Below are 23,827 nucleotides of genomic sequence, written 5' to 3' on the forward strand. Positions count from 1 at the left end.
TTGCTCTGTCATCCAGGCTTGAGTGCAGTGGCACAATCTCGGCTTACTACAACCTCTGTCTCCTGGTTCAAGCAATTCTCCTGCCTCAGACTCCTGAGTAGCTGGGATTACAGGTACGTGCCACCATGCCCGGCTAATTTTTGTATTTTTAGTAGAGACAGGGTTTCACCATGTTGGCCAGGCTGGTCTTGAAATCCTGACCTTGTTATCCGGCTGCCTCGGCCTCCCAAAGTGCTGGGATTACAGACGTAAGCCAACGTGTCCAGCCCATCCTTCCTTATTTAACTAGGGGATCAATCAACTTTCTTTGGGGATGGCTGGGAAAGGCTGAAGAAAGAACGTATGCTCCACCTGAGCCTTAAAGGATGAATAATTCACAAGGGCACAAAGTGGGGAAAAATATTCTAAACAGAAGGATGGAGATGTAGAAGGGCTGGGATGGTGGAACTAAGGGTCTAAAAGCAGACAGAGTAAGAAGGCTAGAAGGACTGCCAGATTTAGAGTCCACATGAATGAATGGTGGGCTGTTAGTGGTGACATGCTGGGAGGAAGGGAGCTGCAGGAGGGGGAGCCCAGCCACAGGACTCCCAGGGGCAGAAAGAGTCCAGGGTCTCCAGGGTTTCCTCTGTCCATTGAGGGAGCGTTTCTGGGATAAGAGGCTTCTTAAGGAGAGCACAGAAGAATCTGTTCAAATGAAACTTTGGTAGAAGGTACCCTGGGACCCAGGGTAGCCCGGCAGCAGCTCTGATGGCTTCTCCGGTTCCCCTTCTTTGGGTGGTTCAGCCTTCTCCAGGCCCCTCCTGGCCAGCCCCAGATTACAATTTCTGAAAAGACTCCTCTTGGGAGTCATTTCTCTTTTATTACGGTACCACTTGGACAGCACACACACAGCACAAGAAACTGCAAACCCACACACAGAATGAATTAGGAAATTCCTATTTAAAAGTAGATGATAGAAGCAGCTGTGCTTCCAGGAGGGCCTCATGGTTCTGTGCCTGGAGAGTCCTGGGGTGTCAGCAGCCCCCAAGACTCTATGATAAATTGATGATATATTTAGAGCCAAATGCCCCCCTCTAAGCATATTTAATAAGGCCTGAACTCCTTCATGCAAACGTGTACACCCACAGATGTACACACAGGACTCGGGGCACGGGACAGCCTGGACATGACAGCCAGCTCAGCAACAAGCACAGTGGACCCAGCTGTGCTCTCCCTGTGGCTCTGGTGGTGGCTGAGTTCCTGGCACTCATCCCTCACCAGCTCCCCAGCTCCCTTGAGAGGTGCAGTGTGGCGTGTGGCAGTGGGGAAGTGGAGGCCTGTTTTCCCGAGGTGAGGACTCAGGTCTGTTATTCTGGACTGCAGGGAAGCGCATCCCAGCTTTCTTACACGAGCCTTGCTTTGTTGTCTCATCTGCCAAGAGTCACCCGCCACTCCCAGAAGAACAAGTGAAGCCATGTGTCCCTGGGAAAACCCACCTACTTGAGTCCCAGGAGCTGCGTGTACATCTCTGTCCAGCAGTGTGATGTTGGGGGAAGTTACCTCATTTCTCTAAGCCTCATAATCCCTGTCTGTAAAAATGAGTGTCTACTTCACAGGGTTATCAAAAGGAATCACAAAAATATGATATTGCCAAGTACTATGCTGGACTCAAGTGAAATGTTCAAATCCTATTTTCTTTCCTGTCTTTGTGTCCCTCATGTCTTCCTTTCTATTTCTCCATTTGGTTTCTTGGTTTATGCGTCTGTTGGTAGTCATGTAACCCCAATGGAACCAAAAGCACCTCTTGACCAACAGGTTCTCCCATACCCCAACAGAAATTGCTGGTGTGTGCCTCCCCACAGTACAAAACTGCATCACTGGGTGAATCAAGAGGATGAGCCACAGGACAAGGGGACAGTGGGGACAGTCAGGACCTCAGGTACATCCGAGCCCAGGGGAGAGATCTGGGAAGCCTGTGGGCGCGTGGAGATCTGTCTCAGAGAGAAGGGCAAGGTGCCATAATGGTGGAAAGACACAAACAAGAAATAGTGGTGTAGGGGTCGCTCTGAGCTGGGTCTGGCCAGAAGCTGGAATCTAGGGAGGTACTGTTCACAACATTCAGCAGAAATAAAACCACTGCCTTCCAGAAGTGGGAGACCCAAGGATGTAGGAGGCTTATCTTCCTCGTAGGTCTGTCCACCAAAAGGCCAGTTTGATGGATCACAGTCCACACCTCAGGTTCTGTAGAAATTTCCCATGCATCTCTCCATCTGCCTGTTCATTCAGCCATCCATCTGAATATATGAAGAGTTTTATAGAATATAGGCTGACCTGGACAGAAAATCCTATGTGTTCATTCAGCACCTTTTATCCAAGGAGTCAGTATCTTTCATAGTCACTCAACTGGAGTCTTTTATAGTAAGGCTGCGAGGTAGTAATAGGACGGGCAATGCCCCTTTTTTTATAGATCAAGAAGTGCTCAAAGTAACGCAGTGAGCTCAGCTGAAACATGGTATGGGCTGGTCAAATGCAGGGCACTAATCTGTTCCCCAAAGACCAGAAATTGGCTCTCCTCCTGTGGGCCTTGGTACAGCTTCTCCTGGACTGACCTCTGTGTCTAGACCAGCTCTGTTGCTTTTCACACCAGTGTGGGTTTCAAGTCATCTTTGAAGTTCACAATAGGCTTGGAGCGGGCCCACAGCTTTTCCCAGGAAGCCAGCCCCGCCGTAGGCTCAGGGTCAGTGTCTGATGTGCCACTGTCACTAGAGTCAGAAGAGCTCTGGAAGCAGATTTCACAGTAGGGCCGGTGGCAGTGGCAGAAGACCTCATCTGAGCTGCTGGACTCAGTGTCAAAACAGCTGTGTCGAGAAGACAGGGAGGGACAGCCCGAGGGCACTGGGGGCCACAGATGCCACTGTTCAGGCAAGTCAGGTGAGGCTTTGGAGAGGCACGGGGCAGCAGGACTTGGGGCCAGGCCAGAACCAGAAGGCTGGGGAAGAAAGGCTGCTTCGCTCCCTCTAGCGCCCTCGGGCTCTGTCTGGCTTTGTCTGCTGCGCTCCAGGGTACCTCGTCTGTCTTGAGGATCTGAAGGTAGTGAAGGCTTCCTGGAAGAAGGTCTTCGTGTTCTGCAATCAGCAGTATGTGGGGCCAGGCTGGGGCTGTCCCCATTCTGCACATGTAGCCTGCTGTGTGCGCCAGAAACAGTCCTGTTTGCCCGATGCCCCACAGATGAGGAGGCAGAGCCAGGAAAGTGTGAGCGGGCCTGCTGAGTTGCCCGCCTTCTCCTCACCATGTAAGGGCTAAAGCCCAGCTCCTTGGAGAGGGGCATCTTTTGGGGGCTGAAGGCAGCACTGTTCTTCCAGGTTTGTTGGTGACAAGACGGGGTGGTGGGGAGGGAAGCCTCAGGGCCCAGGCCCAGATCTTGTAAGACCTCCTGAAGTTTCTCCCTGATTACTGAACTGACCCGTGACCGCCGCTCCTGGGGCTCCTCTGAGTTCTCCAGATGCCTCTGTCTCTGGGGATCTGAGCCTCCTCTACCTGGTAGGAGACTCTGGCTGGGGGCCATGGGGACTTGATCTCCTCTTTCTGGACCCAGGCTTTGCTCAGTCCATGGCTTCTGGCTACAACCTGAGTCTAAATGATCAGAAAAGTCTTTCGAGTCAGATATCTTCTTCTCTTTCCCTGGGGAGAGGCTGGTGTCCTTCCCAGGCCCCTCAAGGCTTTGTGCATGTGAGGAGGGCCCTGAAGTGCACTGCGAATCCTGGGTAGCCATGCCAGGATCATTCCGAAAGTCAGAGAGGTGACCCGAAGGCCCCTGAGCAGCTGCCAGGGTGTGGACCGAGGCTGCGGCCTGGACATCCTTGCTCGGGGAAGAGGCAGGTGGGGCAGCCTGCTCTGGGAGGTCATAGGTGCACTCAGCTGACATCAGCCTCACAAGCTTCTCTTTGGCATTGTTTACTTGTTCCTGCAGGCTTTCAATCACAGCATTTTTCTGTAAAATAAAAGCAAAACCATCAACAAAAATGCCGCCGAGGGTTCCATAGTGCCCACCATGGTGGAGAAGGTGTGGCTTTTGAGGAACCTTGGCTGAAATCTCAGTTCTTCCAGTGTATTGGCTGGTGACCTCAGGTTCTGAGGAGGTTCCTCCCTCCAGTGAAATGAGTTGATGCATGTAAAGTGCTTAGCACAATAACTGACATAAAAGGTGCTCAATAAAGGCCAACCATGATTTATTGTCATTATCTTGGTCTCCTCCTTACATCCCCACACTGTGTGGCATTGCTTATGAAGAGCAAGGAGGCACAGCCTGAGTGCCTGCTGGCCACTGCAGCACCCTATCACCTTTCCCAGAACTGAGAGGGTCAGGCCACTTTGCAGGTATGAGCTGAATAATGTTTGGAATGGCCCCACGGAGTTTATCACACTTTTGCAAAAATTTAGATAAATGTGAAGCATATCTCCAGGGGATGAAGAAGTAGGGGAACAAGTATTTTGCCTCTTACTAAACAGCTTAGAAAATGGGAAGAATAAGGAGAAGGGTGGAGATTCCTGTGACGATAAAATAAGATTGGAGCTGAGAGGGGCCAAAGAGAATCTCAGGTTGGTGTTATTACCTCCCTAGGCTGGACCCCTGGGAGTCAGTGGCCAAAGCTGCCATGTGGCAATATCAGCTGTCGATTTCACCTAAAGTAGGGGTCCCCAACTCCTGGGCCATGGACCGGTAGTGGTCCATGGGCTGTTAGGAACCAGGCCGCACAGCAGGAGGTGAGCGGGGGGGCGAGGAAGCATTACCACCTGAGCTTCCGTCAGATCAGCTGCGCCATTAGATTCTCACAGGAGCGCAAACCCTATTGTGAACTGCACATGCGAGGGGTCTAGGCTGCACACTCCCTATGAGAAGCTAATGTCTGATGATCTGAGGTGGAACAGTTTCATCCCGAAACCATCCCCCTGCCACTGTCTGTGGAAAACTGTCTTCCACGGAACCGGTCCCTGGTGCCAAAAATGTTGGGAACCACTGACCTAAAGGAGTGCAAGCATCAGAACTATTGAAGAATCACAAAGAAATGAAAAGACTGTTGGGCCTAAGCCCCTGCTAGCTTGATTCACCAGCCCTAGAATGGAGCCCAGGAGATGAACGAGGCTGGAGCAGTTCTGCTACTGACTTGCCTACTTGCTGCGTGGGTGTTAGCTGGTAAACAAGTTGTGCCGGAGAGGACTGGCAGGTGAGAGCTGCAGAGGTGTGCCTATCCTAACTGCGAGACTGTGGGGCATGAAGCAGGAGGAGGAGTATTGGCAGTGGGTTGCAGGGAGCGACTGCAGCCCAGACATCTTTCTGTGGTGCAGCAGCTGATTCTCGAGCTCAGACTATGTGTCCACCTCTAGAAACTTCTGATCCTCAAAGGCAGAGCAGGAAGGAGATGTTCACAGGGAACGTCTGGACTTGGGGCAGATGACATGGGGTCGAGGGTTCTGGGAAGGCAATAATGTAAGCAAATGTTCTAGAAGGTGCTTGTCTGAACACCAAAATGCTGCCTGTTTGTTACTATCATCTTTAGGAGCTGGGCATGAGCATTTGGACCTCCATTTATTATGCACTAGAAACAAAAGGATGTTCCCTGTGTTAGGATAACTAATACAAATTGCCTAGTTATACCAGTCCATAACTGCTAATTAGGACTACTAGTTATGGAGTGAACCTGTGGTTTCATCTCAGGTTTACATGCGAGAGTTGCCTAGAAGTGATCCTTTAAGGGACCAGTAGCTTAAGTAAAATAGTCCAATATTCTGACTAGCAACTCTCCAAGCAGATGCACTGCTTCCCTTGTAGAAGTGGGAAGGTGATTTTTCTGATAGTTGGTATTGCTAGTTTCACCCTGGTTGAGTCTACTTCTTTTACCATCGGAAGAGAGTCCAGGGCCAGTGAGGGACTGGTGAGTAAGGTGGAAGGGACTTCCAGCTGAGCACATGCGTGCCTGTCCTTCCTCCCTTCCCTCTATCGGCAGAGTGGTGAGGTCTGGGTGTTGCTGGGTGAGTGCAGATGACTCAAGGACTTGCCAGAGGCAGAATGGATGAGTAACAGGGGAACACTCAGGTGTTTGTGATCCTGGGCTGTGCCAGGTATCTCTCTGAGGATCTCATGGGGGGACCTCAACTCTCTTCCTCCTCCACCAGCCTCTCCTCCCGAAGCCCATTGTGCACATTCTCATGTGGGCTTCTGGAGGCCTCTACAGCCTCACAGAGTTAGGAAGGACCCATTGGCTAATGGCAACTACTCCTGCGGGTGAAATCTGAGTGCCGCCTTTTTGTGCCTTATCTATAAACTCCTTTGAGTATCGAAAGATACTATAAATATGGAGTTGGGAAGAATACTCTTCTCCCAGCAAGCCAAACATCTGAAGCTGGCTGGTGACAGATTTAGAAACGTCAACCTAAACAGAAAATTTCCTTCTTCCAGAAAAAGAAGTGGGACTCTGTTTTTACCAAGGCTGCATACTAATTAGAGGTGTGGTGTGAGGCACTGCCATTATGAGACTGAAATCTGACCTACCATGGCAGCTGCACTTCAATGAGCTTATTAATTATTATTTTTGGCGCATTGAGGGAAGCAAAACATCCACCTGCATATTTCACAGGGGGCAGGTCATAAGGAGACACGGAATCAGCCTCTTGTTTCTATGGTTTGGGGAAGAAAAGTAATCGGTTTGTTTACTTGGCTGCAGAGCGTATGAGGAAAGCACTTCAGCCTTGTGCAAGGTTCTATTTGCTGGCCTTCTCTTAGACAGGGAAGTCAGTGATAGATACTGCCCAAAACAGCTTCGGAGGGGACCCCTGGCTATAGGGGCAAGAGGGGAAAGTGTGAGAAGATGGGTTGCCCAGATCACGGGAAAGTAAGAGGAAGGCCTGAGTGGGGGAGGGGGGTCTGCACAGGAGGGCACTGCACACCGTGAGCCAGAGTCAAGGTCTGTGCCCATGTTGAGGCAGGAAAGATACTCATGTTTATCTAACGGGCAGTGCTGGAGCTGGGGATGCAGATGCTGGAACCTCTTGACACCTGCCACCGGGCCCTAGGACTGGCTGCTGGTTCTCAGGCCGTTCTGGGAAAGACATTCCAGGTGTAGCATGCGCTGGGGAGGCCATTTTCTTATCACTTGTGCACCTGTGCCGACTGAAGGGCTTCCTCTGCAGACTCAACGCATCTTTTTGGATATAGCAGATCAGACTGAGTCCCTGCGTGGGAAACAGGGTAGCACGGGAGAAGTACAAGCAGCACGTTGCAAATTACCATAAGGCTAAAGAGTCAGTCCACTTGGCTGTTCCAGCATCAGCTGACTGTGAATGAAAACTATCCTGGCTGTTCTAGCCAAGTTTCTGGCCTTCTGTGTAGCCAGGAAAAAAAAAAAATGCTTATTTGAATATTTCACAGAGTATCAAAGGCAATATTACTCCCTTGCCAGGTGGAAAGAAATCTGGCTTTGAAATACTAAATAGTAAAGAAGTGGAGAGGTGTTACTCTGATGGACAAAAATGGTCCAGAACCATAGAGGGTCATGAACAGTGGGTGCCTGGAGGCACTGAGTCCCTTCATCTGTTGTGTTTTTTAGGTCCCCACCACACTGTCCTCTCATCAGTGACTATTAATACCTAGGTAGCAGTCCTAAAAAAAAAAAAAGCCCAGTTTCCCAAATAACACCTACTGAGATAGGTTCTAAACTGAAAAAAATATGGAATGTAATTCAGTTAGTGTCAAAATACTGACTAATTCCCCTGGGCCCTGTGCCTTCTTCCTGAGTCAACGAAGCCCTCAAGCTTTTCCACGTGCTTTCTTCAAGCCCACACCACACTGCCTAAGTCTGGGAGAGGGGCCAACTCTGGCTCAAACATAGAAGAAAGAAGCCCGGGGGGCTGCCTAGTTCTCCCTTGCTGCTACAATCACATTCAGAAGCCCTTGTTTAGTCCCCTTCCCTGTCTGTAGACATGCCTGGACTTTCTGGGATGATGGGCTGATTGAGATCTGCAGCCAGTACCTAGGAAAGACAATAAGGATCCCATGAGATCTTGGACATGAAGACACTACTCTATGTAAAAAGAGAAAATGAGGCCAGGCACGGTGGCTCATGCCTGTAATCCCAACACTCTGGGAGGCCAGGGCAGGTGGATCACTTGAGGTCAGGAGTTTGAGACTAACCTGGGCAACATGGTGAAACCCCGTCTCTACTAAAAATACAAAAATTATCTGAGCATGGTGGTGCATGCCTGTAGTCCCAGCTACTTGGGAGGCTGAGGCATGAGAATTGCTTGAACCTGGGAGGCGGAGGTTTCAGTGAGCCAATATGGCACCAGTGCACTCCAGGGTGGGCGACAGAGTGAGACCTCATCTCAAAAAAAAAAAAAAAAAAAAAAGAAAAAAGAAAAAAAGAGAAAATGTATCACAGAGAAGCTAGTGTCCATCACATTTCAGGGTCTTTACAATGCTGTTCCCTCTGCTTGGAATACTTTTCCGTGTAGTCTTTGCCTGGCTAATTTGTACTTAACCTTCAGCCCTCAGCTCAATGAGTCTTTTCTGACTGGTCTAAGTTATGTTTTCTTGCCCTCACCGCACATTATTCTGTCTTACCTCTCTGATTTTTCTTTCATAATTCTTATGACAATTTATAATTACATGTTTGCTTGATGAATGAATCTCTATTTCCTCCACTAGACTGTGAGCTCTGGGAGGGTAGGAAGCATGCTTTTGTTCATTGTTCATTGGCACAATGCCTGGCACATAGGAGTGACTCATTAAACATCTGTCCATTGAATGAAGTAGCTGCGTGTCAGGTTTTGCTTTTGCTGTTAAGGGAAGTGGGAGAATCAAAGGAAAAGAAAACATTAGCAATAAGAGCCTCAGGGGCCACCGATACATGATTGGATCCTTTACAGGGAATCTTCCAGGCAGGGGCGGAGCTTACTTCTGTGAGGAGCCTCTCCATGGAGCTTTTCCCTCCCTTCAGGTGGCAGTTCTCTTCCTCACCATACTGGGTATGGAAGTTTTTGCTGGGAGTGCTGAAATATTTGGCCATGCGTCTGATTGTTTGGTTTTCCTCTTCAAATGCCTTCCATTGCTTCAGCTGTTAGGTAAAAGAACACATGTTATTTATTTAATTACACATCCAGAAACACATTCTCTCACTCTTTCTCATAAACACGAAGGAATGACACTATCATAGATACACACATGCACAGGCTATTCTCTCCTTAAAATGCACTGTGCTCTGGAGGGCTCATAGATCGTAATGACAAAAGGTATAGGGAATGTTAAGGTTATGTAATTTTTAAAATGCCAAAGGGCTGGGTGCAATGGCTCACTCCTATAATCCCAGCTACTCAGGAGGCTGAAGTGGGAGGATCACTCGAGCTCAAGAGTTTGAGGCTACAGTGAGCTACTGTTGTGCTACTGTACTCCAGCCTGGGTGGCAGACTGAGACCCAATCTTAAAAACAAACAAGCAAGCAAACAAATAAACAAAAAACCCCAAACACCCTCAAAACAAACACAAACAAAAACCTCCAAAGGAAGAATAGGACAGGTAGATAAAATAGAACAGCCTTAGCCCATCTGCCTATCCATTGCCAAACTGATCAAAGAAAACCAGAGCTGAAGTTTCTTCTACCGGCACATTCTAAAGCCAGAGTTAGCAGCTATCCTGGGGTTAAGCAATCTGAACACTATATATTTCAAATGAAACTTTTTCAAAATAGCATGCAGCTATTTAATTATTTTTCATTTGTTCAGTAATGGTGTGCTTGCTGCTATTGAAAATTCAGTTCCTTTGAGTGAACTTCTAACCCCAGTCAATAATCAAGGCTCGGAGGGCCTTTGAGGGCGGCCCCCTCGTCACGTCAGGATGCTCTAGCTCATCATCTAGTTTCTTTGACAAACTAGGAAAGGCTCAGGAGTGTGGCTGTCTAAGCTTACACAGCCACTTAGCAGCACAACTACAGCTGTTAGCAGGACACCGTGCCATGCCCACGTCGTCACTCAGTTGATGAAGAGAGAGACTATTAACGGTGGCAGTCCAGGGAAAGCTCTTCAGGTCTCGAGGAACACTCTGCAGAGGCATGGGCTGGTTTAGTTGAACAGGGATGAAGCTGAACATAGAAACAGCAGCCTCTGCCTGAGTCTGTGGGGCACTGCTGACCCACCGAATGCCAGTAATGTGAGTGACACAGGAAGCCACGGTGGGGAAGGCCTCTGTTTTCCCCTCAGGACTCCCCATAACTAAGTGTCTTAGTGATGGACACTAGGGACCCTGGGACCTTGGTTCTAGAAATGATGCTGTGGTGTCTATGGGGAGCCTCAAAGGGAACCTGGGATTTCTTTACTCATCCATCAAACATTTATTAAGCTCTGACCATGGAGTGTAAACCAAATTTTGTAAATCTCAGATAGGATTCTGAATTCTGCCATCAATTTCAATGCCATTGAAATTGATATTATCCTCTTGGGTCCTCTGCTGATTCATCATGAGTCCATCATGGCACCAGGAGTTTGTGTGACCTGTGTTGGGTCAGGCCTGGTACTTCCCCTCTCAGATGCCCTTCTTGAAGGCTCCCTCCCCACAAAAGGATGCTCTCAGCTCACCACCCTACTTGGGAGCTACTGGAGCCAATACCACAAGGTCATCTGTGGCCTTGGGTGGATGAATCAGACCTCCTAGGGTTATTCTCCTTGCACTGACCCTGGCAGCGCTGCAGTACAGCTTTTCCTTCATCTCCCCCAGCACTCCCAGCCTGAGACCTCTCTGCAGGGCTGGCAGAGGAGCAGCTCAGCACTGGCGTAAGGGCCCTCCCAGGGCTTTTGGTCTTTCTCTCCCTAAACTGGCCAAGTGGAGCCAAGATCCCCCTTGATTACTCTAGCCCTCCATTCCTCATTTGTGAAGATACTGGTCCTTGAGGCTCAACCCTTCAGGGTTTCTGGAATCCAGCTATGAATTTCACAATTCAGGGCCTCTCCTCTGCCTTCCTCCAGAAGGACAGGCAGATTCTGGTTTTCTGAGCCTCTGGGCTATAGGGCTGTGGCAGAGTGAACAGTGGCGTCTCAAAGATGTTCACTCTCATCCTAATTCCTGGAGCCTGTGAATATGTGACCTTATGTGGCAAAAGGGACTTTGCAAATGTGATTAAGGATTTCAAGAGGCGTGATTATTCTGGATTATCCAGGTGGGCCCAATGTAATTGCAAGAATTCTTATAGGAAGGAGGGAGGAGAGCTAGAGTTGGAAAAGGAGATGTGACAATGGAAACAGGGGCGAGAGAGAGAGAGATCTGAATCTCTTCTGGCAGATTTGAACCCGGCTGGCTTATAAGGTGGAGGAGGGGACAATAAGCACAAGAATGCAGGCGGCCTCTAGAAGCTGAAAAAGATAAGGAAACAGATTCTCCCCTCATGTCTCTGGAAGGAATACAGACCTCCTGACACCTCAAGTTTAGCCAAATAAGACCTATTTCAGATTTCTGACCTCCAAAATTTTAAGATAATAAATTTTATTATTTTTTAATAATAATATTAAAAAATAATATTATTATTATTAATAATAATACTGTGCCATGCCCACGTCCTCACTCAGTTGATGAAGGCTTATTATTTTAAGCCACTAAGCTTATGGTAATTTGTTACAGTAGCAATGGGAAACTAATACGGTGCGACTAAATGTCAACTCTTTAACAGGGTCCAGCAGGGCCTCAGAAGCTCCCCAGGTGTGCATCTCCCTAGTCTTGTCATTCTCCCCCTGGTTTCCATTTGTGCTTCAAAAATAACAAAGACTGTGGTGCTCCAAACATACCCTACTCTCTCTCTTACCTCCCTGCCTCTGGTCATGTTATTCCATCAGAAATGCCACCTACTTTCCCCCATCTCTTCAATGAACTCTTATGTTTCCTTCAAGACTGAGCTCGAACACCTCATCTTCCTTCCTTCCTCCCTCCCTCCCCCCCTCCCTTCTTCTTCTTTTTTTTTTTTTTTTTTTTTTGAGACAGGGTCTCACTCTGTCTGGAATGCAGTGGCACAATCACAGCTCACTGCAGCCTCAACCCCCTGGGCTCAGGTGATCCTCCCACTTCAGCCTCCTGGGTAGCTGGGACCAGAGGCAAACACCACCATGCCTGGCTAATTTTTCCTTTTTTTTTTTTTTTTTTGAGATAGAGTCTCACTCTGTCTCTGGCTGGAGTGCAATGGCACGATCTCAGCTCACTGCAACCTCTGTCTCCCAGTTCAAGCGATTCTCCTCCCAAGTAGCTGGGATTACAGGCACCCGCCACCATGCCCAGCTAATTTTTTGTATTTTTAGTAGAGACGGGGTTTTACCATGTTGACCAGGCTGGTCTTGAACTCCTGACCTCAAGTGATCTGCCCGCCTTGGCCTCCCAAAGTGCTGGGATTACAGGCGTGAGCCACCATGTTCGGCCAATTTTCGCATTTTTTGTAGAGACCAGGTTTCACTATGTTGACCAGGTTGGTCTCGAACTCTTGGGCTCAAGCGGTCCACCCACCTCAGCCTTGAAAAGTGCTGGGATTATAGGCATGAGCTACCATGCCCAGCCTCATTTTCTGAGAAGGTGTCACCGAGTTCCCAGATGGGCTAGGAAAGGCCTTTCTCAAGGCTCTTAACACATGTATTATAATTCCTTTCATGTTTGCTCCTCACTAGACCTAGAGGCGGGCCCTGTGTTTAAGTGCATGTTCCCAGCAGTTAATAAATGGATGGATGGACAGATGCATGAACAAATGAAAGAAGCTTTCTTTAAAATGCTCACTGGTCTAGTAGGGGTGCTGGGACATATACAGATAATTACAAGGCAGATTAGAAAGGCCTGCGCATCTTCAGGGAGGAGCAGATGAAATGCTTTGGGGGTTAGAGGAGAGAGAAAACAATCTCCTACCTCAGGACCTGCCTGCCTCTCTGAGGGAGCAGAAGGCTGGGGGATGGGTCATATTCGGGTCAGAACAGCAGTGGCTGGCTGACTTCTAGTGATGACCTCAGTGCTTGGCATAAACACTCAGGCATTTCCTGAGTGCCTGTGTAAAGAAGGCTTCTTGGGCCCCTTGTCTCCTAAGTAATGTCATCCATTTCACTTGCTCTCTGGCGCTGCCTCACTGCCCTGGGGGTATCTGTGCCTTTGCTTTCACAAACCCCTCCCATCACAGTCCCATATGAAAACTCACTGGCAAGAAGGAACCCCGTCTTGCTGCAACCCCCAACCCCTACCCAGATAGCTCCCCTCACACACTTTCCCAAATTTACTCAAATTACTCAAATTACTTTCCCAAATTCTCTTCTAGGAATACACAGTGCAAGCATCACAGGGAGAATCGTTCTACCAAAGACCTCTGAGCCAGAGGGGAACACACAGAAACCTAACAAACCTCAGTTACTTTTATATTTTGAAAAAGAACTACTTACCTTCTAAACCTAAAATACAACAGACTACAAAATACAGTTTTTAGTTTCACATCATGGTCAGTTAGTTCCAGAGGAGAAAAAAAAACACAAGAGAGAAAATGGAAGAGGAAAGACAGAATAAGAGAAAGGAAGCTTAAGAAAGCTAGGAGGGAAAGACAGAGAGAGAAGGAAAGCAAGCCCAGCGCTGTCCATCCACCCAATTCCTGTACCTCATAATCATTCCATTTCCCTTCCCAATTCAACAAATCAAGTGCTTGTTGCTTAGTGAAAACCTGGGAGGCAGATTTCAAGCAGTACTTCATCCTGCATTTTTGTGTGTAGATTAGAGTACCCAGATGTCACAACTGTCCTAGCTGTTGAGGACTCAAACACCAGGCAAAGCGGAAGTGATGTGGCTGAGGCTTAGGATGTAAGTGGGGCAGTGGTGAGAAGTGAGGGTGGAGAGAGGAGCCGTAAGCAGGGCGTCATCATGGAGATTGCCAATTCATTCCGTTTTCTGACCAAGGCCTTTTTTGTTCAGAAACGCTTTCCTCTGATAGCTCCTTGATAATGACTTCTGCCCCAAATTATTTTCTTCTCTTTCAGAGACTCCTATCAGCTCTCAATTGTATTCCTAGATGTTTTCCATATTTTCTTTTTTTCTTTTTCGTGTTTTGTTTGTTTGTTTGTTTTTTGAGACAGATTTTCACTCTTGTTGCCCAGGCTGGAGTGCAATGGCATGATCTTGGTTCACTGCAACCTCTGCCTCCTGGGTTCAGGCGATTCTCCTGCCTCAGTCTCCCTAGTAGCTGGGATTACAGGTGGATGCCATGACACCCAGCTAATTTTTGTATTTTTACTAGAGATGGGGTTTCACCATGTTGGTCAGGCTGGTTTCGAACTCCTGACCTCAGGTGATCCGCTTACCTTGGCCTCCCAAAGTGCTGGGATCACAGGCATGAGCCACCGTGCCTGGACATTTTCCATATTTTCTTATCTAGTCTCTCATTTGTTTCCTTATTTTCTGTTTCCTTAAAGTAATTCACTAATTCAATATTTTGTAGTGTCTAATTGCCCAGTTAATGCTTCTATTGGGATTTTAAATTTAATACCATATTTTTAATTCTTATTCAATATTTTATTAAGATTAGGGTTTTTTCATGATGGTTTGCTTTAGTCAAAAAGAGACAATATCCTTTGAATTTTATTGACAAGTCCAGTATCTTCTAAACACTTCTACTTCAGAGGAAGGCAGCTTCTCTAAATCTTTAGACATTTGTAGTCCTCTTCTTGTGAACTGCAGATTCCCTTCATAGATCATTTCCTCCAGAATTTATGGTCTTACATGGAAAGAGCTGTATTTTCCTAGTATTATAACTATATTCTCTTAGTCTTTTCCTCATGGTCACAAGAGGGCTGCCATAGCTCTAGGAATCACATACATTCAAGGCAGGAAGAAGGTAAAAGGGGTGATATTAGCCATGCTTATCACCTTTTTCAGGAAAGCAAAAGCTTTCTCAGAAGCTTCTGAGGCCAGGCGCGGTGGCTGAAGCCTGTAATCCCAGCATTTTGGGAGGCCGAGACGGGTGGATCACGAGGTCAGGAGATTGAGACCATCCTGGCTAACACGGTGAAACCCCGTCTCTACTAAAAAATACAAAAAACTAGCCGGGTGAGGTGGCGGGCGCCTGTAGTCCCAGCTACTCAGGAGGCTGAGGCAGGAGAATGGCGTAAACCTGGGAGGCGGAGCTTGCAGTGAGCTGAGATCTGGCCACTGCACTCCAGCCTGGGCAGCAGAGCGAGACTCCATCTCAAAAAAAAAAAAAAAAGAAGCTTCTGAGAAAACCTCTAGTGTTCAAAATGGTGTCATACAGGCACTCCTATCTGTATGGGAAGGTGGCAAAAGAAGAGTTTAGCTGTTACAGTCTCTATAGTGCAGGCAAGCAAGGAAGAAAGGGGTTAGCAGCTCTGTCGCCCAGGCTGGAGTGCAGTGGCACAATCTTGGCTCACTGCAACCTCTGCCTCCCAGGTTCAAGCGATTCTCCTGCCTCAGCCTCCCGAGTAGCTGGGATGATAGGCACGTACCACCATGCCCAGCTAATTTTTATATTTTTAGTAGAGATAGTTTCACCATGTTGGCCAGGCTGGTCTTGAACTCCTAACCTCAAGTGATCTGCCTACCTCAGCCTCACCAAGTTCAAGGATTACAGGTGTGAGCCATTGTGCCCGGTCAGAGTTTACCCTTAAAGGGTACTTATATCAACAAAAAAACTCCTCCTTTTCTTCTGCCAGTAATCAGTCAACCAGACCTCTCTGCCCTGATAGTCAACAGGTAGCCTGCTGTCAGGCAGGGCTTGCTTGTTTGTGGAATCAGGACTGCCCTCTATCCCTCAGCACCAGTTCTCTGCATCGTTGATTGCTACCAGTCAACAATGTTGGCTTCAGGGCCTAAGGGGTGGGCTTTCCAAAAGGTCCCTGCCTACTCCCTTCCCCCTGTCTCCCAGGGAGAAACAGTCCTTGCTTCTCAGAGCCCATTTCTGCCTCATCCCAGACAAACAAGCCTCAGCTCTAAATGGCTTCCTTCATTCCAGTTTTTACAGCATTAAGATTTGGCAAAAATTCCTCCAGTTTCTGGCACAGAGGCAATATCCATCCATCATTTCTAGTGCTGCTGCTGCAGATTTTTCCATATTTATGTATTCTGTTGAGTACTGTAATAAGGATCTGTGACAGAGAAGAATAGTAACAGGGCCATGCCTGTGTCACACCATCATGCCCCAAAGTGCACTCGTCCCTTTCACAAATACACTGTAACCTGTCATCAGCCAACACTTAAATGATCAGTTAGCTCCCTCATGAGGAATTAGTTTACAGTCAACTGGAAGCTGCAGTGGGAATCAGAACAGGGTCTTGAGGGAGGAGTGGGATGAGGGAGGACTCAGAAGGAAGGAAAGGAGAACTAGGAGGGAAACAAGAAGGTGTCTAGTGCCAAGTGCATTAACCTAGATCTATGTGGCTCGGTGGTCCCCAGGGTGTAGCATGAACAATTACACACCCCTTTCCTTTCTGAGCCTAAGATTCCTTCTCTGTTCCCTCTGACTCCCTTTCTTCTTTGCTATCTGGCTATTTCTGCTTCTGTCTTCCTCCCTCATTTGATTTTTTAAAATTCCCATAATATGAAACATATTTTTATTTAGTTTCTACCTCTCCTTATTGTAAAAAGCAGATAAATGTTCTATATTTTCCTCCAATAAAAAGAAAGGAAAAGCATTTTAAATCATAAAGTTCTATCCAAATGGATTTTTCCCTGTGAGTCTGCAATCCCCAAATGGAAAAATATAAAGGTTCCTTGCTCCCAGGCTAGTGAAAGAAATATTAATAACATGATGGGAATGAGGGGAGGATGGGGAATGAGTGCAGCAGGCCGGAGGGTGGGTGGAAAAGCAGGACTGTGAGGCAGCCCCCGCAAGGGGACAGGCACCACAGGTGTGAAGAGTGCAAACAGGGGCTGCCACCACTGCTTGGACCACTCTGGCCTGTCCCCCTTGCTGACCAGGGCAGTGAGGAAGGACAAAGGCAACCAGCTCACTAGGATCCCCTGTCTGCTTTCTGACTCTCCAATAAGTGGCATGGAAAGGTATCAGTAGGAAAAAAAGAGAACTTTATCAGTGAAAAACTCTGGAGTGACTAAGAGGACCAGCCCTGCAAAATCCATACCTGGGGAATGAAGATGAAGCAGTTGATTGTAGTTGTACAAACAAAGATCCCTCCAGATGTGAGTCCAAAGACCAGGTTGGGCCAGGAGTGCAAGTATCTAGTGACTACAAAAAGCAGTCCAGCAGCCAGTACAAGGAGGTTGACCCCCACCATGATGGTTAAGGACTGATTCACAGGAGGGGAGCTGACATGGCCAGTCAGGCCAGCCAGGTAGGCACCATACAGCAGGAGCAGGCCCTGGGGGGTGAAGAGGTGACGGAGGCTCAGAGAAGTGAAACAAGAGGTCAATGAGCAGTAGGTTTGCAACCAATTTCCTCATCTGTAAAATTAGGATAATAATACCTACCTTAAGGACAGCTATTAGGATTTATTAAGATATCACATAGGAAAACCCTCAGGGCAGCCCCTTATACCTACTAGGTACTTAATAAATGTTATTGTTCCTCTGCTTCGCTGAGAATTAGTTTATCAGAAGTCAGCAAGTCAGCCATTACATAGGACTCTTCTGAGACAAGGCACAGGACAGGATCATGTGGGTGGGTTAGTATCCCTACAGAAAGAGCTGTTGGGCACTAGTAGGACAGTGGGCCCACAGAACCTCTGGTAGTGAGTGCTTCCACAGCCATTGTCCAGTGTTGCCCTGCTCAAAGCTCAGGGTACACAGGGAAGCTGAAAGTGACCTGTGATCTGCTTGTCAAGTCACGTGCCACAGCCGGGGCATTGCCCAGAGGAAGGGGCTCTTTTCTCTAATTTGCCCAAAGGCACCATCTGCTTGTCAAGCCTCACACCTGCAAGACTGCATCTGACGAGAAGGGATGGGCCTCTTAAAAATTTACACAAAGGATCCCCACAGGCTAGCAGCGGGTCTGTGCCAGTGAGTGTTTATGGGAGATGAAGGGTAAAAAAAAGGGGAGAACAAAGGCAGGCTGGGACCCAGGCAAGACTGTGGGGCAGGCATAGGCAGCAAAAGCTCCATCTATAGTTCTCACCCTTTTTGTGACATTTCTTGCTCCCCTACAAGGAACCCAGGGCCCTATTCTTTTCTCTTTCCTATGAATATAAACCTGCTCTGAGTTGTCATTTGTACTAAGGAGAATATAACTCATAGCATCTTAAAGTGCTGCCCCCTCCATAGAAGCTGCATTCATACAGAAATCAAAGCTTTAGTCAATAATACATAACATGTAGATTCAATTAGGTTCACCTTTCTGAGTATGTGCACAGTGCCATAGTAGGTGTAGGGCAGAAAATAGTGACACAAAGAAGTCATGGTCCTGGCTTTTAAGGCACTTGGTCTGGTAGGTAGATTTAAAGTAAGCACAAAAATCTTTTTTTTTTTTTTTTTGAGATGGAGTTTCGCTCTTGTTGCCCAGGCTGAAGTGCAATGGCATGATCTCAGCTCACTGCAACCTCCGTCTCCCAGGTTCAAGTGATTCTCTTGTCTCAGCCTCCCAGGAGCTGGGATTACAGGCATGTGTCACCATGCTGGGCTAATTCTGTATTTTTAGCAGAGATGGGGTTTCACCATGTTGGTCAGGCTGGTCTCGAACTCCTGACCTCAGGTGATCCACCCGCCTTAGCCTCCCAAAGTGCTGGGATTACAGGCATGAGCCACTGCGCCGGCCTAAAAATGTTCATGTGAACATCAGAATGTGAAGATGCCATGGGAGACGAGGTGGGGGTGGGACTGTGGGATTCAGAGGGAGAACTAATAATGAAAGTAAGGGCAGGTATCAGCAGGGCACCTGCTGGTGACCCTGAAATCATACGACATGGTCAACTCCACCTTCATGGGTGGCCCTAAAGAATATATTTTGGAGAACTGGCTGTGCCAGGAGGGAAGGAGTCAGCATGGAAGAGATACCTTCCAGATTTCACTAATGCCCGTGTCCCAAATGGGGCCTGAGGGCCAAATGTGGCCACCCTGAGATCTTCAATGACTAGAGGACACATAAGTCAGACCAGGGAAGCCCGACTTTTGGGTAACTAATGCCATCAGGTGGTATTCAGCAGAGTTGGATCATTGCTAATTTAATCAAAGGGAAATGAAATTAATTCTGCGATTTTGAAATGTTCAGATATGATTCCACTAAAAGATTTTAATTCCATTAAAATTCTTGTTAAGGGGGAAATGGGTGTGAATCAAGTGTCTATACATTCTTGGCTGGTGTTTGAGTGAGTCATATCTGAACCTTGCATATCACTGGCCTTAACTGCTGAGAAGTGTGGGGTAAGAGGCAGTTGACAGACTCAGGTGGGGGGTCCTAGAACTTAATGTGGAGATTGAGGTCTTCCTGAGGAGCTTCTCACTGACCAAGGAGTCTATGGGGTCTGGCTCAGTAAGTTTCCTGATGCTTCTTCCTTTTCCTTCTTTTTCCTATGGAAAGATACTACAGTAAAATAAAATGGAAATGGGAGTATAAAAAAGGCAATGGAGAAAATAAATCAAGTTGAGTCACAAAGTAAGTAGCTATGGGGGAAGTGCTGGATTTCTGGGCTGGGGAGGACACACTCTTCTACAGGGACTCAAGGAACCAACAGAGGCAATGTATTTTCCAGAAGTGTCTAGGGGGCAGTGGAAGAACAGTAATAACAATATCTAACATTTATTGAGCTCTTGCTATGGACCAGGAGTGGCTGAAAACTCTTAACATGCATTAACTCTTTAGAAACAGAACAGTTCTGAGGGGATATTATCATCATCCCCATTTTAAAATGAGGCAACTGAGGCTCAGAGAGGTTAAATGAGGCTCAGGGTCAGCTAGGCAGGGGCAGAGTCAGAATTCAAATCCTGATCTGTCACAACTGAAGCTCCTTTTTTAACCATTAGCAAGATTCTGGAGATCAAGAGCTGTTCACTTCCTAGAGTCTTCTTTTAAAAAATATTTCTGTCCAAGTAATATTTGCACATAGTTAAAAAGGAATGTTTCCCTGCCCCACTTTGGCCCACCCCTAAACCTGTTCCTCAGAAGCAACAACTTCTAATACTTTCTTAGTGGTGGAGTGGGTAAAGTTTACTTTTTTTTTTTTTTTAATTGAGATGGAGTCTCGCTCTGTTGCCCAGGCTGGAGTGCAGTGGTGGAATACCAGCTCACTGCAACCTCTGCCTCCCAGGTTCAAGCGATTCTCCTGCCTCAGCCTACTGGATTCTCCTCCTGAGTAGCTGGGATTATAGGTGCACACCACCACACCCAGCTAATTTCTGTATTTTTAGTAGAGACAGAGTTTCACCATGTTGGCCAGGCTGGTCTCGAACTCCTGACCTCAAGTGATCCACCCACCTCAGCCTCCCAAAGTGCAGGGATTACAGGTGTGAGCCACTGTGCCCGGCCAGAGTTTACCCTTAAAGGACACTTATTTCTACAAAAACTCCTCCTTTTCCTCTGCCAGTAATCAGTCAACCAGACCTCTCTGCCCTGATAGTCAACAGGTAGTCTGCTGTCAGGCAGAGCTTGCTTGTTTGTGGAATCAGCACTGCCCTGTACCCCTCAGTACCAGTTCTCTGTCTCTCTAAGCTGAAAACCAGCTGTTCTGTTCTAAGGATCGTCCTCAGTGCTCCATGCAGGTATCCTCTACCTTCTGGAAATAATATCCTACTTTTGCCCATCTAACAGAGACAAATGAGTCTAATGGTGAGAGATTTGGGGCAGTATGGGAGACATTGTGAGACGGCTGGAACCCCTCAAAGGGCCCCATGAATGCTGCCATCTGTCTCAGAGCCAGCCTTACTTCCTAGCAGAGCGAGAAAGTCAGGCAGGTGAAAGGCAGCAGGACACCTTGGCCCAAATCTTGAAGGCATAATAAAGGCACTTAGAGAACAAATAAAGCTGGGTCAAATGTCTCCTCACAATTCCCCTTGCAAGGAAGCTGAAGGGAAAACTGGTATTGTCAAATCAATTAATAAACCAGACCAATAAATAGGAGAAACAGTGCGGGTATTCCAGATGATTTGGGGGAAGACTGAATGAGGGAGTCTAAAGAGTTGGGAGAGTCTCCCCCAAACAAATAAAAATAGAAAAGTAAAAACGGTCATGGCTTTGAGGTTTATGCATCAACAGAGGTCTCCTCTGAGTTCAAGATTATTTGCAGACATCACCTTGTTAATTCCTGTAATTCCCTCTTCATATCCATTTTGTTGGTGACAGAGACCATATCAGATGTGGTTACCAACCTTGCATCCCCAAACAAGAGCAATCCAAACATCAGAATACTGGGAAGCACAGAAGTGGGTGCTGGTCAAAGTGCAGGACACGTCTCTCCCTGTCACCTAGAAGGGACACAGAGTCAGAACTGGAGGTGCCCACAATTACCAGGAACACACAGCAGATCTTTGTGAACATCCTGGAGTGTTAATTTTTCTACAGCACATGATTTCCCCCTCAGTATGTAAAAACTGTAGCATTTAAGTGACTCCACTAGAACCTAAATGAGAGTGACTACATGTTAGGAGAAGAGATGATAAAGTTGGGCTAACAGCTGTGTGCTTGGTGACAACAGGGCTTACCCCTCAGTTATGTGCTTTGCTACCCCAATCAAATTAGTACCTCAACAAAATTATAAACTATTTCATTATGCACCTGCTTTCTGCAAATCATTGAATCCTTAAACATTAATCTTGCAGTGTCACAATTCCATGATTCTACTGTATTCCTAAGCCCCTTGTGAGGCTGGAGATACATAATACTTTTTTTTTTTTTTTGTGGCAGAGTCTCACTCTGTCACCCAAGCTGGAGTGTAGTGGTGCAATCTCAGCTCACTGCAACCTCTGCTTCCTGGGTTCAAGAGAGTCTCCTGCCTCAGCTTCCCAAGTAGCTGGGATTACAGGCATGTGCCACCATGCCTGGCTAATTTTTGTATTTTTGGTAGAGGCATGGTTTCACCATGTTGGCCAGGCTGGTCTCGAACTCCTTACCTCCAGTGATCTGCCTGCCTCAGCCTCCCAAAGTGCTGGGATTACAGGCATGAGCCACCATGCCTGGCCATACTTCTCATTAATTGAATACTATGTACTGGACATGGTTAAGTCTTTTACCTACATTGTTTCATTTAATTTTTGCCACAACCCTATGCAATAGGTAGTAGTAGTATCTCAATTTTACCTATTAGGAAACAGACTTAGAGAGGTTAAATTGCCACAACCCTATGCAATAGGTAGTAGTATTATCTCAATTTTACCTATTAGGAAACAGACTCAGAGAGGTGACTTTAGGTCACACAGCTAGTGAGCTTGGTAGGGCTGGGATTTGAACCAGGGTTGACTGATTCCAAAGGCCACCTTAAACTACCACCTCCACTTCTACAATTAGGGGAAGGTAACTGCCGATAGCTGAAAGTTTTAATTATTGATGACGTGGAAGTGGTGGTAACTGCCAGGCAGATTCCAGCATGCTGATATCTCACTGTATGCCCACAAAGAGACACTAGGGCAGGAGGAGCAGTGGGAGTGGTAGCAGACAAGCGCAAGGATTTCATGGAAGCCACAGCTCCTGACTCTCCCTCCTCTTGGAGTCCTTTATCTTCTTGTTGCAAGGATGACTCCTGTGTATCCACAGAGGTCAGTCCAGTTTGGGGATGAGATTCCCTAGGGATTTGGCCCCTCACCGTCATACTGACACTGAGAATCTGGAGGCACTGGATAGGATCAGTCAGCACCCATGTCACGAGCAGGATCACATCAGCCATCAACAGGGCTGCCACCAACCCCAGCAACTGCAGGTCTTTGATAATCTGCAAAAGAGTCAAGGTCAAAACTTCTCCTTGTTGACTGGCTATATGACACATGGGCTAGAGTATCCCAAGTGCTCTCAGCTATATGCTCCAAGGTCAGCCCTCCCAAGGAGCTTCAAATGTAGCTATCAAAAATGAAACAGACACCAAACATTTACAATGACTTCTATGCTGATATCATTATTAGCATTACATATTTCCATTTGTTTAACTTCTTCATATCCTACCTTTTCCCACAAAGGACTCAAAGTGTTTTATAAAATAAATAAACTATTATTTCTATATGTTTATATGAGCACATAGACATGGATGTCATACCACACTGTTAATAACTATTAACTGAGAGGGTGAGATTCAGAGATGCAGAAGGAATCATTAGCATTTTCTTTCTTTCTTTTTTTTTTTTTTTTTTTTTGAGGCAGAGTCTCGCTCTGTCGCCCAGGCTGGAGTGCAGTGGCCGGATCTCGGCTCACTGCAAGCTCCGCCTCCCGGATTTACGCCATTCTCCTGCCTCAGCCTCCCGAGTAGCTGGGACTACAGGCGCCCGCCACCTCGCCCGGCTAGTTTTTTGTATTTTTTAGTAGAGACGGGGTTTCACTGTGTTAGCCAGGATGGTCTCGATCACCTGACCTCGTGATCCGCCCGTCTTGGCCTCCCAAAGTGCTGGGATTACAGGCTTGAGCCACCGCGCCCAGCCGGAATCATTAGCATTTTCGTTATATGCACATGAACTACAGATTGACTTATGATCTTGACTTATGATGGGGTTATGTCCTGATAAAACCATCAAAAATAAAACTATTTTCATAAGTTGAAAATATAATAAGTCAAAAATGCATTTCATATGCTTAGCCTACCAAACGTTGCAGCTTAACCGAGCCTACCTTTAATGTGCTCAGAACACTTATATTAGCCTACACCTGGGCAAAATCGTCTAAAACAAAACTTAATTTTTTTTTTTTTTTTTTTTTTTTTTTTTTTTTTT

General features: G+C 47.1%; 1 protein-coding gene across 1 annotated transcript in view; it reads right to left on the bottom strand.

Moving 5' to 3' along the window:
- Window positions 1-1,067: 1,067 nt before the first annotated feature.
- GPR156 (G protein-coupled receptor 156) overlaps window positions 1,068-23,827 on the bottom strand; it is a 129,821-nt gene continuing 107,061 nt past the window's right edge. Inside the window, exons 6-10 of the mRNA XM_025375799.1 lie at window positions 22,717-22,842; window positions 21,287-21,382; window positions 17,116-17,352; window positions 8,931-9,089; window positions 1,068-3,970 (exon numbers count right to left, since the gene is read on the bottom strand). Of these exons, the coding sequence (XP_025231584.1) occupies window positions 2,618-3,970; window positions 8,931-9,089; window positions 17,116-17,352; window positions 21,287-21,382; window positions 22,717-22,842 (1,971 nt within the window). The 3' untranslated portion in view covers window positions 1,068-2,617. The remainder of the gene's footprint in view (window positions 3,971-8,930; window positions 9,090-17,115; window positions 17,353-21,286; window positions 21,383-22,716; window positions 22,843-23,827) is intronic.

Source organism: Theropithecus gelada, chromosome 2 (genome assembly GCF_003255815.1).
Source record: "Theropithecus gelada isolate Dixy chromosome 2, Tgel_1.0, whole genome shotgun sequence".
Lineage (NCBI taxonomy): Eukaryota > Metazoa > Chordata > Mammalia > Primates > Cercopithecidae > Theropithecus > Theropithecus gelada.